At 41.0% G+C, this 15,952-nt stretch overlaps 2 protein-coding genes across 2 annotated transcripts in view; both read left to right on the top strand.

Moving 5' to 3' along the window:
• Positions 1–9,602, top strand: part of LOC116047488 (fibrocystin-L-like) — a 56,390-nt gene extending 46,788 nt beyond the window's left edge. The window contains exons 64-77 of the mRNA XM_035991282.1: positions 690–838; positions 1,585–1,707; positions 1,840–1,951; positions 2,394–2,510; positions 2,619–2,784; positions 3,252–3,484; positions 3,952–4,116; positions 4,225–4,382; positions 4,539–4,674; positions 5,975–6,319; positions 6,446–6,597; positions 6,671–6,817; positions 8,239–8,392; positions 8,847–9,602. Coding sequence (XP_035847175.1) covers positions 690–838; positions 1,585–1,707; positions 1,840–1,951; positions 2,394–2,510; positions 2,619–2,784; positions 3,252–3,484; positions 3,952–4,116; positions 4,225–4,382; positions 4,539–4,674; positions 5,975–6,319; positions 6,446–6,597; positions 6,671–6,817; positions 8,239–8,392; positions 8,847–9,232 — 2,543 coding nt within the window. The 3' untranslated portion in view covers positions 9,233–9,602. The remainder of the gene's footprint in view (positions 1–689; positions 839–1,584; positions 1,708–1,839; positions 1,952–2,393; positions 2,511–2,618; positions 2,785–3,251; positions 3,485–3,951; positions 4,117–4,224; positions 4,383–4,538; positions 4,675–5,974; positions 6,320–6,445; positions 6,598–6,670; positions 6,818–8,238; positions 8,393–8,846) is intronic.
• Positions 9,603–10,058: 456 nt separating this feature from the next.
• Positions 10,059–11,997, top strand: gdf6b (growth differentiation factor 6b). Its single transcript, XM_031296352.2, has 2 exons — positions 10,059–10,553; positions 10,842–11,997. The coding sequence occupies exons 1-2, from the start codon at positions 10,208–10,210 to the stop codon at positions 11,732–11,734; spliced, it is 1,239 nt and encodes a 412-aa protein (XP_031152212.1). The 5' UTR covers positions 10,059–10,207; the 3' UTR covers positions 11,735–11,997.
• Positions 11,998–15,952: the final 3,955 nt, after the last annotated feature.

The following is a 15,952-nucleotide window of genomic DNA, read 5'->3' on the forward strand; positions in this document are numbered from 1 at the left end:
AAACCTTGGCATTATTTTTGATACTGATCTCAATTTGGAAAATCACATCACCAATGTCACCAAAACAGCATTTTATCACTTAAGACATATATATCAAAACTTAAAGTCTATTAAGCACTTAATGGTTTAGCTCTCAGTACATCTCTTGACTTGCTCACTGATCACAACCCCATCAGGACTCTCAGGTCATCAGGCAGAGGCCTTCTAGCTGTACCCAGAATTAGATCCAGGTCTGGTGAGGTGACCTTCAGTTACTGTGGTCCTGCTCTCTGGAACAAACTGCCTGATGACCTGAGGTCCAGCACAACTGTGTCCTCATTCAAAATCAAACTCTAAACCTTTTCATTATCTCAGGAATTTGATTAATTACTGTGTGTGTGTGTGTGTGTGTGTGTGTGTGTGTGTGTGTGTGTGTGTGTGTGTGTGTGTGTGTGTGTGTGTGTGTGTGTGTGTGGTTGCACTTGTATGTCTTATTTGTTTTTTTGATTGTCTGGTTGTGTTTTCTTATTTCTATTCATGCTTTGTTTGAATGTGTATGCTGTTTTAAATGTAAAGCACTTGGGGTTTACATGTAATGGAAGGTGCTTTATAAATAAAATTGACATATTTTATAGATCTTGAGTGCTCAGACTGACGAGAAAGATGCAGAACAGAAGTCCTCAGATTTTTTTCCTCTGTGACTTCTGCAGGTTATATAAACAAGAATGAGAAGTGGATTCACAATGAGGCTCACGGCGGTCTGTTCGGAGTCTATCTGAACAAAGACGGTTTGCCCGGCTGCAGCCTCATCCAGGGCTTCTTCGTCTGGAGGAGCTTTGACTACGGCATCTACTTCCAGGTCTCAATACGGAACTTCTTTTACGGACACCTTCATTTATGGGCTTAATTCATCCACAAAGCCATTCTGATTCAATTAAACTGCATCAAGAGTGCGGAGTTGGGCCTCTTAACCTCGAGGTTAAGTGATGTTAAGGGTCAGGAAAAGTAAAGAAAAACTGGGTATTTACCATGGGTATTTACTCATATACAACAATAGAGACCAGATATACAGAGTAAGATGACTGTAGAAGGACTTTAAGCCTTTAATTTACCATTCTGTTCTCCAAATTTTCTACAACAGATCATTTGCCTTTATGTTTGTTTTCACATGTTTTATGCCATACTTGCAAGTCATTTATGAGCATGCAAAAGCCTTGTAGTATTGATAAATGTATCTGCAGTTTGTGTCGCTGCTACCATTTGCAATCTGTGTGTCAGCAAATTGCTTTTGTGAAACGGGCACCTGAGTCTCTTTGAGGTTATTGAGACTCAGAGAAACTAACTGAAGTGTTTTCAGTTTCTGCTGTCTTTTTAGGGTACATTATGCAAAAGTTCACGTAAAAACTTGTGTAATTACTGGACCAAAATATCTGATACTCTGGTCTTAATATCACTGGGTTTTATTCAATTCACAGGGAAATATTTATAAGAGTTGAGTTTATGGATACTGAAATAAAGACCAAGAACCGCAGGATTAAGATGATGATTGATTATTCACAAGAAATGACAACGGATCATCATCTTGTTCTTCCCCTCCCTTCACAGACCATCATGAATGTTATTGTTTCCAACGTGACCCTGGTGGACAACGGGATGGGCATCATGCCTCTCATCTTCGCTCCTCCTTCTCTCTCCCATGCATACGCAGATAAAACTGCACATATTCAGGTGAGAGGGTTTATTTAGTTTTCACTTTTCTGTCATAGTGATCACATATCATTTAGTTAATTTAGTGACTAGTTAGTTTCAGTGACATTTATATTGACAGATTTCATATTCCTCATGCTCATCTTTTCCCAGAATGCTTTGATTGTTGGCAGCAGCCCGAGCTTCAACTGTTCAGCCACTTTGCCCAGGAGTGACTTTAATATGGTCATCAGCAACGGCCATCGAGCCCCAAGGCCTCTCAAAGGTACAGTACCAACTGATGCTGCAAAAACATCACATGTCACTGCTAGTAATTGTTTTCATTTAGGGATACCGTCACATTCTTAGGCTGAGAGAAAGGCCTGGAATGTTTTTGGATTTGCCTTAATTTCTCACTTTTCTTCTCTTTTTTTCTCACTTGCTTTTTTACATGACCCAAGTTAAATATTCTCAGCTCACATGCTGCTGATAACTCTGATATAAAGATTTGGGTTGATACAGAAACCGTTTTTGCAATGAAAAATTAACCTGGACATCTGGACTTAAGAAAGATCTTGAAGAAATTAGAAAAGAGGCTCTAATTGTGTCATTTTGACTATTTAATTTAACCAACTAAGAATTTAAACATCATTGAACAGTGCTGGAAGTTCCCCTTTTTGTGATTAAATGCAGGTTAAACTTTGTGACTCTGTTTTCACTCTGTACAGGTGGCAGATCTGGAATCTGTTGGCCAACTTTTGGATCTGCACACAACAGTGCTCCAATAAGTCCCCATCATGTGAACAACAACTACAACGCCATCAAAGGACTAATGAAAGTCATAGGTGAGTTCAAGCTCTGAGGTGTGGGAGTAGTAGTATTGATGGAGTGATGTTTGCCATCTTCACAGTGAACGTATTCCTTTTTCCTCATTTCTCTTGCTTCGTTTTCAGACACGACATTCGTCGGTTTCCGAGACGTCTGCTCCGGCGAGACTAACTTCATGTTCATCACCAACCCGATCAACGAGGACCTGCAGCACCCTGTGCACGTTTCAGGCATAACGATGATCGACAGCACAGAGCAGGCCAGAGTCTTCATCCACAGGCCTGATGTGAGGTAAATCAACAGATACCAGGCTTGCAAAATCTGCATTTCAATTTCTATGTACATGATACAGTGAAAACATTATTTTAAAAATTGGAGACACACCTGAATAATGCAATGAAAACAGCGGATATAGTTTTTAGAGGAGCATGGAAAATAATATTTGATTTTAGTGTTTAAGAATAATCTAAAAATGTCTTCAAAGTTGTAAAAATGATATGCTAATTTTGAGATGTGTTTATCTCTGTTTCCTTGAACGCTTCTGAGTTAGAGTCTTCACTTGGCAACTGATCAAAGCCAAATTTATTCATTGTTGCTGCTTAAATGTACTGTAGGATTTAAACTGACAATACAAGTGTATTTTGACATGTACAAATATTTTCGAACTTAAAACAACCATTATAAGACTTAGATTACAACTTTCTGCTGTTTTGTGCTTGGTGAAATAATGTTGCTAACTTGATGTTTTTGTGTTTTAGTAAAGCAAACCCATCTGACTGTGTGGACATGGACTGCGACGCGAAGAAGAAGACCTTGTTGAAGGACTTGGACGGTTCATTCCTGGGTGCAGTGGGAGCTGTGGTGCCTCAGTCTGAGTACGAGTGGGGAGGTGATCCCAGGAGAGGGCTGGGCGACTACCGCATCCCAAAAGTCATGCTCACTTTCCTCAACGGCAGCCGCATCCCTGTGAACCAGATCGCTCCACAAAAAGGTAGCGAGATCGATGGAGGGAAAAAAGGAAAAAAATTAATTAATGAAGCTAAATTAATACATTATGTATGTACGTTTTATGCTTGTTGTTTAAAGACATTGCAAAGAGTCAAGAAGAATTATTAAACATCTACCTTTACTATCCTGTGTTACCCCTCTGCTGACAGGTATATCAGAAAATCATAAATAATAAAAAAAAAAAAAATTCCTAAATGCTGTGTTGCTTCTTGCCTCACACTGGGAGCATACCGCCCGCGTAAGTGTCGCGTAGCGTAAATAAGTGCCTGATCGTGTTGCCTGGCCTGTCACACTGGACGCGTATTTCTACGCGCCAGTCATAAGGCGATCCTTCTCTCTCTCTCTCCCTGATAGAAAGAGACAAGATGAGTGGGGGAAACTGTGGTAATTGTAGCCTGTGTGTGTGTGTGTGTGTGTCGTTTTTACGCTGCAATGTGTTCCCGGTGTTAGGTGTGATCAGGAAAGACTGCACGTACATGAGTTCCTGGCAGAGCTACAAGTGTTTCGGGCTGAACTACAGGATGCTGGCGATTGAGAGTCTGGACTCTGACACAGAGACCAGACGTCTGTCCCCCGTCGCTGTGCTCGGAGACGGCTTTTTGGATCTGATCAACGGTTGGTTGCATCCTATAGTTCTGATATGAATAAAACCCCAAAAAAACTAGAAAATCAGTTTGAAAAAAGAAAACAGAAAGTGTTTAACTCAGTTGTCTTTGCATCCAGGTCCTCAGGATCACGGTTGGTGTTCAGGCTACACCTGCCGGAAGAGAGTGTCTCTCTTCCACAGCATCGTGGCCACTGGTCGCTCCTACGACGTCTTCTTCACCAGTACTAGCCCTCAAAAACTTCGCCTCGTGATGCTCAACGCTGATCCATCTGAGGTCAGTGCACAGCCAGGAGAACACTAAATATTACAGTTAACAACATTAACAGCTTCCCTTATTAGATTTCCAGTACAATAATATTACTAAGTAGTAGAGTTCTTTAAATGTGACGATTTTTTAACGTAGATACCTTTTATTTTTTGATATGTGCAGAGCATCATGGTGTCAGTCTTCTACTCCAAGCCGCAGCGGTTGGATGTGTATGTAAACAACAATCTAGTTGCCCCAACTAACGTTCAGTGGAACGCTGACAACACTGACTACACCCTGAAGAAGCCCATCTATGCAGGTACTAATGCTTTACACAAGCAGGTTAGGGCCTTCAGAATCTATTAAACACTCTAATCTTATTATGTCAGGTGTGTTTTTGCTGTAGGTGTAATCAAATGTGTGGAGAAGGCATGAACATTTACACATTTTGGTCATGTGTCTTTGCATTTGATTGATGATCGATGTTTGACGGGTCAGTGATCGTCGTTTTCCCTTGATATTATGGATTTAAAAATGGGATGGATATAGGCTGGTGTTGTTTGGCATATGCTTAAAAACTGAACAGAACGCACTCAAATTGCATCCCCAGTTCCTCCACTTGCTTCCCTTCCTCGAGTCTTAGTCTGTCCCACCCAAGAAGCATGGGAGAGACACAGAAATCATGGAGAGAGAAAACAAGGAAATGTGTTTTTAAAGGGATGAGACATCCTTTCCTCTGAAGCGTCACATGAATTTGTCAGCTGTATGGGTGCAGTTAGCAATGGCTTTCAGCTGCACAGCTTCTGGGAAGGATGCTCTCGTGTATCCTCGCTCATAGCTCCTCCTTGATCTCTCCTCGATGCTCGCTCCTCAGGGCAGGAATAAGAGCTTTGAGACGGCCTTCACAAAGGAGGCCGAGAACAACTTCCGGTTCAACCGAGAAGCTATCAAATAGGGGAAGTGAGAAGCACCTCAGGTATAATACTGAAGCAGGGGGAGGTGGCAGTCGGTGCTGGTGACTAGCAGGTGGTTGACTGAACAGGCAGGTGAGTGGAAGCAGATTGGCCACGCCCAGCCTCTCTTACTGGCACAGACAGGGGAGACGAGACAGAAGTCCTTTCCAAATTCCCAAATTGTACATCCCTGATTACTCTCCTCAATTCCTCTCCTCGTGTCTTAGTCCACACACAGGCGATTCGAGTCGAGGAAGAGACGCGAAGAGAGGGGAGTCGAGGCAACAGGCATTTAACAAACATGAGACATCTTTGCTTCGGAGCAGTCATTAAAAGCGATATATGTGATATATATCAGATGTCATACATTTGTATTTGTTTATCACATACATAGAATATTTATATAAAATAGGCTACATATACAGTAGGCTATTTTAGTGTAAACTACAAATGTTTGTTTGAAAATAACTATACAAATAGGCTATGTATATTAATAAACACGCAAACTCACTCTATCTGTAATTGATGCATGGATAAACTTTTCATCCGAATCTGCGGAGGTCGGAATTGAACCTGCGGCCGCTGTTGCAAGGACTGGGCCTTTGTACACTCAACCAGGCGAGCTACCCAGGCGCCCCTATCTTTATCTTTCTTTTATCCCTTCAGATCAATACGTCCCCCAATTGAATGCCACTGTGGGCACCAACTACTTCGACCGGGACTACAAGATGATGAAGGTCGTACTAAGAGGCACCCAGCCAGTGGAGATCCGAACTTCCCCGCTTCTCTTCATCTCCTTTGAGCTGCCCGCCATGACTGAGGATCAATTTTTTGGAGAAAGTCTGATCCAGAACCTTGCTGTATTCCTCAAGATTCCCCCAAATATGATCCGAATCACTAACATCATCCGGGGGGATGGAGGTGCACGGCGCAGGAAGAGATCTACGAGCCTGAAGGTGGAGGTGGAGATCAAGAAACCTCCAGTCCAGCAAACCACCAACAGCACCAACAGTGAGTGGGAGAACAATCATTTCTGAGCTTATATTGTATTTACAGACTGTTTTTAGGTCTAATCTGTGAACATTGGCCCATAAATCCAGATTCTTGTACATCTCTGTGTTCCCTTTGTCGTCTCAGATGAGGAGGACTTTACGTTGTTGAAGAGCATCGCTGATGATCTGGGTCAGGCAGCAGTTTCCGGAAACCTCAGTCAGTCCATCGGCTTCAACGTCTCTTCGATGGGTGTCATCCGGCCTCCTCCCCCATCATCTGACCCCAGCTGGAATCAGGTGAACGTCAAGACTTAATCTTAACATCTGCTTAGTAAAACTTACACTAAAAATCTCTCACTTTGAATCCCAGGAGGCCACAGCAGAAGTGACGAGGGAGGAGCCTACAGTGAGCTACGTGTCCAGGGTGTACAATCTGCTGCTGATAGAGGAGCCGATAGCCGGAGAGTTTGTGGGTCCTCTGTACCAGCAGCCCAGTCTCATGGCTGTGGATGAGCAGGTGAGGCAATGATATATCTGGAAACAGGTTGTTCTCATCGCACAGCTGCTGCTAAATCAGAGAAATTACATCAACGGGGATTTATAGCATCTCAGGATCGGATGATATTATTATTAGGGATGCACCGATGCATTGGCTGGACATTGGAATAGGCCGATGTCCGCCTGATGGCAGTAGCTGATGTCTATTTTGCCCTGCCCTAATGTTGTGTTAACTGGTCTGACTCATACAACAGTGGCCTACCCAGCTTCACAACAGAATGTTTCTGTGACATTTCAAGTGTACAACATATAAAAAACGGAGAGATGACCGACAGAACGACTCGGCCAGTGGTAACCACAACATTCGAGAAGTGAAATCCCCGCAGACAGCATAGTTTACCGGCTGGTAACGTTAACATGCAGATAAAGACACAGGGTAACATTAGCTTACCAGTAGCCTGCAGCTTGACTATGAGTGCGATATGACGGAAAAACAACAGAAAATCCTCCTGCTTCCCTGTAGTCACCATGTAGCAACATTTTGCCTTCCCCCGTGAGTGAACAATGTAAACAAACAACAACGGGACGATGTAGTGCCTTCAGATACCTCGCTAAGATGTGGGAAATTTCAGATTTTTTTAATAATGTTCTGACTGCCACATCCCAGTATGAATCCAGCTGGTGACCTTTGTTGTTGATCTCCCTGATTTTATGTAATTTGTGTACTAAAATAATACTATAAACCTCAAAATACTAATTATTAAAAATAATTTGGTTTGGAGGTTGTTTTTGAGTGAGTTTTTGGATTAGTTGACTGATAATGAGAGTTGCTTGAAGAGAAAGCTTACAGTCTTCTGTTCCCAATGTTCTATCGTCGGAGAGCTCATCTTTCTCATCTTGATTTCTGAGTACAGTACTGATAGTTCTATTTTTTGTTGATTTAGCATTCAAAGTCTTTAATTCTCATTGCTTCAGGCTGTGTGCTTGTTTCTTTTATATATATATATATATATAAAAATGCTCATTTTTAGCTAATCTAGAACCACCTTAAAATATGCCTTCTATACCTTTTTTAGCCTAAATTAGAGTGTATATTCACCTTATCATTATACAAACTAGATTAATTAAATGTGAACAGAATTTAACAAATTTGATACCATTTTTATTAGCAAAGTAATTTCCTTTAAGTCACCATAAAAATGTTATTCTGGATCAAACTAACTTGACTACCAACATAAAACTCAGTTTGCATTTAGAATAGAAGTGGAATTAATGGGATCCTAACTAATGGGATTTTAACTAACACCAGAAATAATAAAAAAAAAAAAAAAAAGGATAGTATACAATAAACGAAAAGTGAAGGAGACACACACTAGAAGATTTAACGGTATGTTGAAGTAGCTTCTGTCTGTAAACGCTGACTTGTGCTGTTGTCTGCAGGGTAACTGCGTCTCTGTGGGAGTGACAACTCTCACCGTAACAGCCAGCCTGAAGAACTCCAGTGGTAACAGCGTAGACGGACTGGAAGGAAACACCACCATCCTGTTCAGCACCTGCTGGGCAAACTTCACCGACCTGTCCATTCAAAACAGCGGTACGTCTTCATCATGCTTACAATTGGGAGCATTAAAACATTGTCACAGCAATAAATACATTACAGTCAACATAAACAGGCTAATACAACTGGCACATGTAACAAAAGAGTATGAATAATCCAGAACAATAAGAGTGTAGTGTGACATAAAGAACTGCATTCCACCAGAGAGGAAATTGACCTCTTCAGCAAATAGAACTAAAATATTAGACGATTAACAGAGAAAAAAATCAGCAAAAACTTTTAATTACTCGTTTTAGTTATTTTTCAAGCGAAAAAAAAATTGTGCCCTCTATTTAGTCAGGACTGCAGTCTTGGGTTTATTTTAGGAAAATTCCAAAACATTATTTATAAAAAAAAGAAAAACTTGGTTGCAGATGTTTATCAACTTGGGACACAATCAAGAAACATGCAACATGAACCACCACATTAATTACTCATCCTCTCCCTGCAGGTGAGGACCTGACCATGGTCTTCACTCTGAAGGAGTGGGGCGTCCAGTCACGCGCCTTCTCCGTCAGAAACACCTCAAGTACTGAGACTCCAACCACTCAGACTCCAACCACTCAGACTCCATCTACTCAGACTCCAACCACTCAGACTCCATCTACTCAGACTCCAACCACTCAGACTCCATCTACTCAGACTCCAACCACTCAGACTCCATCTACTCAGACTCCAACCACTCAGACTCCATCTACTCTGTCCACAAACCAACCACAGCCCACTACCAGTAAGAGCACCTTAAGCTCCAGCTCAACCGTGTCTGCTGGCAGTCTGTGTCTGGTCAGCGTCATCTACGCTGTGGCCTGCTTCTTAGATGGCACCCCCATATGTTAAATAGTTCTGTGAAGTTAAGAGTGTTTTATGAAGGATACCTCAACACGAACAAGTCTGCTAAATAAAAAAAATGTAATCCTTAAATATATTACGCACATGGGTGTTTTTTCTTTTCCTGTGATCAATTTTTATTAAGATTTTTTTTAAATGATTGGGATGGGGTTAAAATATCTAATTGTTTTCGTTCTGGTGTTGTATTATGTGTGAATGTCTGTTTGATATGATTACACTTTGAGTGTAAGATCCATATAGGTTTTGTATTTTAAAACAGACTGACTGTAACAAGATGAAGAAAAATATGAAGATTGCATTTTGTTGATTGATTTTTTTTGAAACTATATTCTCTTTTCAATAAATTCTATTTTTCATCGATATACAACATCTTTATTGTATCAGTGTCATATTTTGTAATGCTGAGTGAAGACTCTGTCCATGGTGCTGAAGGAAGCTGACTGGCTGCATGTTTCCTCTCTTGCAGCAGGGCGATATGTTTGCGCCTCACTAGAGGGCAGGAGACTCCGTGGTAAATCCTAAAGTCATGCTGCACTGAGGCGCAGTTGCAGTGATATTTAAAGTCCGGGTTGAACAGAGAGAAACTTCTAAAAAACTTAGACAAAAAAATCCCAAATTAAGAGCCATTTTGGTTTTGTAGAAGCAGAAGTGGGTGACCAGAAGTTGACGAGCGTCCTTTCAGCGCACATCTGCCTCCCCGGGAGGGAGGTGACGGCCGACAGAGGAACAATTAGTTTTACAGCCTTAATTTGCGCCTTCTATTTAGCCTAAACGATAACAGTACAATGTGGGCGTGTTCTCGCCCCCCTTTTTTAACTTTGCACCGCCTGTCCTCCGAAACTGTGCGCACTTTGCGGAGTAGCCACTTGCTGCAGAGTGGATGCAGAGTTCAGCTCCGGCTTTGCCCGTGGTCCCCGCGGCCACAGCTCAGGCTCCGGCTCTGATTCAGGACGAGACCAGAGGATGGATCTCTATCACTTTGCCTTTCTCTGCGGGGCTCTGCTGTTTGCTTGGGAAATCCCTTGTTTTCACACTCTTGCTATTTTTCCTCCAGCTGCCCCGAAGAGCAGCAAGGTGTCAAGGATTTTTGATGGACAAGAAGCTTCTAAGTATTTCAAGGATTTTTACGCGCCGCCATCTATCGACAGAAACAATAAAGCAACATCTAAAGACTCAATTGAGCCTCATGACTACATGCTGTCTATTTACAAGACCTTCTCCACGGCAGAAAGACTGGGACTCAACGCCAGTTTCTTTCGGTCTTCTAAAGCTGCAAACACTATTGCAAGTTTTGTGGACAGTGGACAAGGTATATGGAGCTTTACTGTAGGCTGTGTGTGCGTGTGCATGTATGTGTGTGTGTGTGTGTGTGTGTGTGTGTGTGTGTGTGTGAGAGAGAGAGAGAGAGAGAGAGAGAGAGAGATAGGTAAGGTCTGTGCATGCAGGTAGGATTGATTGCATGATTCATACTTTCTCTCCCATATTAATTCAGTGCAGACAATAATGGTATTTTTCCTGTTAGATTCCACATCTCTGTGGTATGCACTTCATCCCCATGAGAATGCATTTGACCCTGCTGTTTTAATGTTTTCCACAGATGACCTCCCACTCTCTCCTCTGAGGAGACAGCAGTATCTGTTCGACGTCTCAACGCTCTCCAAAAAGGCGGAGGTGCTGGGAGCCGAGCTCAGGATATACACCAAAGTGTCTGGGAATTTCAGGATATCAGAAACAGAGCCCGTCGACATCCAGCTCCTCTCCTGCCACGACCGGCAGCTGCTTGACTCCAAAACACTGGACTTGCAGGATTCCCAAAGGCCAAAGTGGGAGGTGTTGGACGTGTGGGAAATATTCAAAGAGAGGCAGCACCTGAGCCAGGGGAAGCACTTCTGCCTGGAGCTCAGGGCCATGCTGGACAACCCAGAAAGGGAGCTGGACCTGCAGCTTCTGGGCTTGCACAGGCACGGCAGGCCTCAGCAGAAGAAAGCCATCTTAGTGGTGTTCACCAGGTCTAAGAGGAGGCAGACCCTCTTCAGTGAGAGGAGAGAGGGGAGAGCGTTGCTGGGTCTGGAGAGGAAGGCCAAAGAGAGAAGCCCTGGCGCCAAAGCCAGCAGGAGAAGGAGGACGGCTGCGTCGAAAACCCGCCACGGGAAGAGACACGGCAAGAAGTCCAAATCCAGGTGCAGCAAGAAGCCGCTGCACGTCAACTTCAGAGACCTGGGCTGGGACGACTGGATCATCGCCCCGCTGGATTATGAAGCGTACCACTGCGAGGGGGTGTGTGACTTCCCCCTGCGCTCCCACCTGGAGCCCACCAACCACGCCATCATCCAGACTCTGATGAATTCAATGAACCCCAGCAACATGCCGCCCAGCTGCTGCGCCCCATCCAAACTCAGCCCCATCAGCATCCTCTACATCGACTCAGGAAACAATGTGGTCTACAAACAGTACGAGGACATGGTGGTTGAGTCTTGTGGCTGTAGGTAGTAGATCTGGCTTCACTTTGACCGCCTTATGTCGTTCAGGCTCTCTGGTTAGTGGGAATCAAACAGCATCACAGTCTGTGTGGTGGCGAGGCTGCACCTGAAATATGGAAAACTTGCTTGCAACAAATATTTAGTGATGCATTTCCAAACCATACACCCAACAAGGTCATGTTTAATACCTCAAACATTTGTTTTTCTGTATGTTCTGCCCACTTCAACACTACAGCGACTGCATATTCATGGTTATATGATAAGATAAACTTAGGTCAACATAAATTTATTTGCTTTCTTGCGGAGAGTTAGATGGGAAGATTGATACCACGTTCCTGTCTGTGCAGTAAATATGAAGCTAGAGCCAGCAGCTGATTATCTTAGCTTAGCATAAAGACTGGAAACAGGGGGAAACAGCTAGCCTGTCTCTGTCCAAAGGTAACAAAATCGTCATTTTTAAAGTTCGGTTCTTGTACGCATTAAAAACACAAGATATAGTGTATTAAGTAGTGAGCTTCAGAGGTGCTGGTCAGCAGATTTTGTTATCTTTAATATATTATACTAAACGGTTTCCCCCCGTCTCCAGTCTTTATGATAAGCTAAGTTAAACCGCGTCTTCACTGCAGCTTCGTATTTACAGTACAGACACAAGAGTGGTATCGATCTTCTCATCCAACTCTCTAAAGAAAGCAAATCCTTTCCAAACACGTTGAACCACTCCTTTAAGAGTGAGAGTCACATTTAATATCCCCCATTTAAGTAAAATAATTGTATACCCTTATAAAAATATTGTCAGTGCAAAAATACAAAATGATTTTATCCTTTTTACCAACTACTGTTTGGCCCATGGGACACGAGCACTATGTTAAACTTTAATGGACAGTTAGTATTATAAAAAGTTACATGAATATGAACATTTCATATATGTGATGTTAGATTAGACTAAACGCCCTGTATTAAAAACAGTCTCCCTGTCGTCAAAGCAGTCTGGCAGTCCAACAATGTAATCCAACAAGTCCTTCAAACCATAGGTCGGTTTTTGGGGTCTCATGTAATCATTCTTAATAACTTTATGTCCAAATTAATTACAAGGTTCTAATCATCAAAAATAGTCAAACTTTGTTTTTGTTTTTTTATTAATTTAAGACATTGATTACATATTTGTGGCCTGTTTTGTCTTCTACTACTTTAGAAACTAAATAATAAACTTCAGGTAAACATTTTTTTCCTATAATGGATGTCTTGAGTGACTTCTCTGCCATGAGTAAAAAAAGCAGATTTTCAGCACTTCACATGGCCTATGACTCAGGGAACGTCCTCGAGTGCTGGAGAGAATGTGAAGTCCTTTTTTTTTTTCAGACCACCATCGGTACATTTCCACAAAAAGCCAGCACAGGGTTTTTCACCAGTTTTCTTTTTCATTGATGAGATACATAATTTTGTCTGTGATGCACTGATGTTCAAAGGTACCATGTGTAAATATTTGGAAATAATAATTTATGTTCTATAAATAAGTTATTTCATTTTTTATTGTCTGCTTTGTTCCGTTACAACTTCCAGATGACATGAGTCACACTTCTGGATGTTCAGAACAAAGAAACATTGTTTTTTTTTTTTTGGTGAACTCTTTTTTTTAGGCTATACTGTTGTTTAAAATATTAGTAGCGCATTTTAGCCTCTTATATTTTGTTTTGCATTATTTACTGGAATCTGAAAATAATATATTATACTGACTGTCAGTAAGATGAATGGATAATTCAGTGTCATCTCTTTGCTCTCCTGCATCAAACCTTATACCAGCAGACACAATTAATTGATAATGTATTATTACACAGTCAAATGTTTAACCAAATGAATTCTTATGAAACTGTGTGAACTGTAAGATGTGTAGAGTAACAGGCAAATTAAATGGTCTTGAACTTAAAATCTTGTTGTTAGAGTGTTGAATTTACTAAGACTTGTACTTTTTTGGGGTCATTTCACCTCAGTTTATTACTGCTAATACTACTATTAGTTGTGGTGCTTGTTCTTGGTGAATTGCAGACTAGGTATTTATTAATCAAGTTATTAACAGCTTCTATAAGGTCAAATTAGTCAGAGTATTTAGTGGATTGTACCTTTAAATGATCTAAGTGCTCAATCAGTTTAGTTTTGAATTGTCCTGCTCGAAATTTGGCTTCAAGCATAGCAAAAAAAAGACACATCAAAAGAGACTCATGCATCAGTCTCATCTCTATCCGTTCAAGATGAAGCTACATCCAGCAGCCAGTTAGCTTAGCACAAAGACTGGAATCAGGCTAAACTTCTAGCCTGGCTCCATCCAAAGGTGACAAAATCCACCTACTAGCAGCTCTAAAGTTCACCAATTCACACCTTGTGTTTAATTTGTACAAAAAGTGTAAAAAAACAAAACAATTACCTTTATAGGTGCTGGTTTTTGTATTTTTTTTGTATTTATTTATTTATAAAGGACAACACACATTAATCAACATTTCTGTAAATGTGCCAGTGTTAGCCAGCCGGCTAATTTTCAACTATAGTCCTTCGGCCAGATGATTTTAGACCAGAGCAGCAAGAAGAAGCAAGATTTTAGTGCAGGTTATACTACACAGACAGAAAATCAACGAGACATTAGTACAGATTAAACTACACAAGCAAGAGTCACCCATACACCATACAGACAGTTAAAACAACAGAGAAGTTTTCTCAGCTTGCCATGCAGAGCCACAGGAAGCATCAAAAACCCCAGCACAGGTACACATCAAACAGTATCCACCTTCAGCATAGAAAGCCATGCAAACATCAGAAGACATAGTAACATAGACCTAACCCATCTCCTAACACCGCTCAACCATGTAAAGCTGTAGCAGCAGTAATAAAAAGATGATACTAGGCTACATCAGTCGTTAGGTATGCATTAATATTACACTGATTGTTAAGATGGTGAAATATTTAAAATACAATTTAATTTTTCATACATCCCCAAGAAAAAATACAGGGCGAGTTAAACTTGATACCAGGCAAGATATCAACACATCAAACATGTTAGCAGCAGTTTATCAGTAATAACAACAATAATATAAAAGATACTGGTTTAAAAATGTTTACAACTCTGACTACGCAAGAGCCAGGCCTTGAGACTTTGTGTGAAATGATGGTAGGTGGTGCAGTTTCTTATTTCATTTGGTAAAGTGTTCCATCTATTAGAGGCTCTAACAGAAAAACACGATTGACTGAAGGAGCTGGACCTGTAAGGGGTTACACAGTCCCCTCTCAGAACAGACCGAGTAGTTCTATTGTTAGAATTTTTTTGTTTTATAAAATTATTGAGCGGTGGAGGAGCTTTGGCATTCAGGATTTTAAACATTAGTCAGATGTCATTGTATTTAATTAGATTTTCCCAACTAAGGATGCCATGTTTGTTAAGAATTTTACAATAATGATAAGTATTGTGTTTTCTGTCTAACACTTTGAGGGCCTGTTTATACAAAGAAAGAACAGGCTTAAGGGTTGTATCTTTTGCTTGCGTCCAGCTTGTCATACAATATAGTAGATGAGGGATAATCATTGAATCCAAATATAATTTTGCTGCTGAAGTTGTTAGGCAGCTTCTTATATATCTAAAATTGGCTATATTGTATTTAGTTATTCGGATTACTTTTTTCACTTGTTTTTTGAAAGACAAGTTGGAGTCAAGGATGATACCAAGATATTTGACATGAGAGACAACTTTAATATTCTCACCAGACACATAGATTTTGTGGTCACAATCTGCAGTAGAGTGTGTCTTAGAAAAAAACATACAAACAGTTTTCTTAGCATTTAGACACAGGTGAGAATCTTGAAGCCATGTAGTTACATTTTCCATTGCTAAATTAAGTTTACGAATTACTTCTTTTTTAGTTTTTGCATAGACGTATATTATAGTATCATCTGCATACATCTGAGCTTCACACCCTGTACAAATTGATGGTAAGTCATTTACGTATAAGCTAAACAACAGAGGTCCTAAGATAGAACCTTGGGGCACACCCAGGTTTATAGGGGTGGAAAGTATTTGTCTTTTGCCAGGCATCTAAAAATGTCTGAAAGTGTAAGCTGTTGTTGACCTTTTTTTTGTTAAAGGTACACCTTAACCTGCTATTGATCAATATAAACAAGTGGTCAGGAGCTTATAGCCTCATTAGTTTTCCTCTCTGGTGTTAAAGGGAAGAGCAGGGTGAGTGAC

The sequence above is a fragment of the Sander lucioperca genome, chromosome 14, assembly GCF_008315115.2.
Source record: "Sander lucioperca isolate FBNREF2018 chromosome 14, SLUC_FBN_1.2, whole genome shotgun sequence".
NCBI classification, from domain to species: domain Eukaryota; kingdom Metazoa; phylum Chordata; class Actinopteri; order Perciformes; family Percidae; genus Sander; species Sander lucioperca.

What these genes read in the sequence shown, in the direction of transcription:
- gdf6b (XM_031296352.2), top strand. Translation starts at nt 10,208, where the DNA reads ATGGATCTCTATCACTTTGCCTTTCTCTGCGGGGCTCTGCTGTTTGCT. An exon ending in TTTTGTGGACAGTGGACAAG is followed by an intron (nt 10,554 to 10,841) that starts GTATATGGAGCT and finishes TGTTTTCCACAG; the next exon opens with ATGACCTCCCACTCTCTCCT.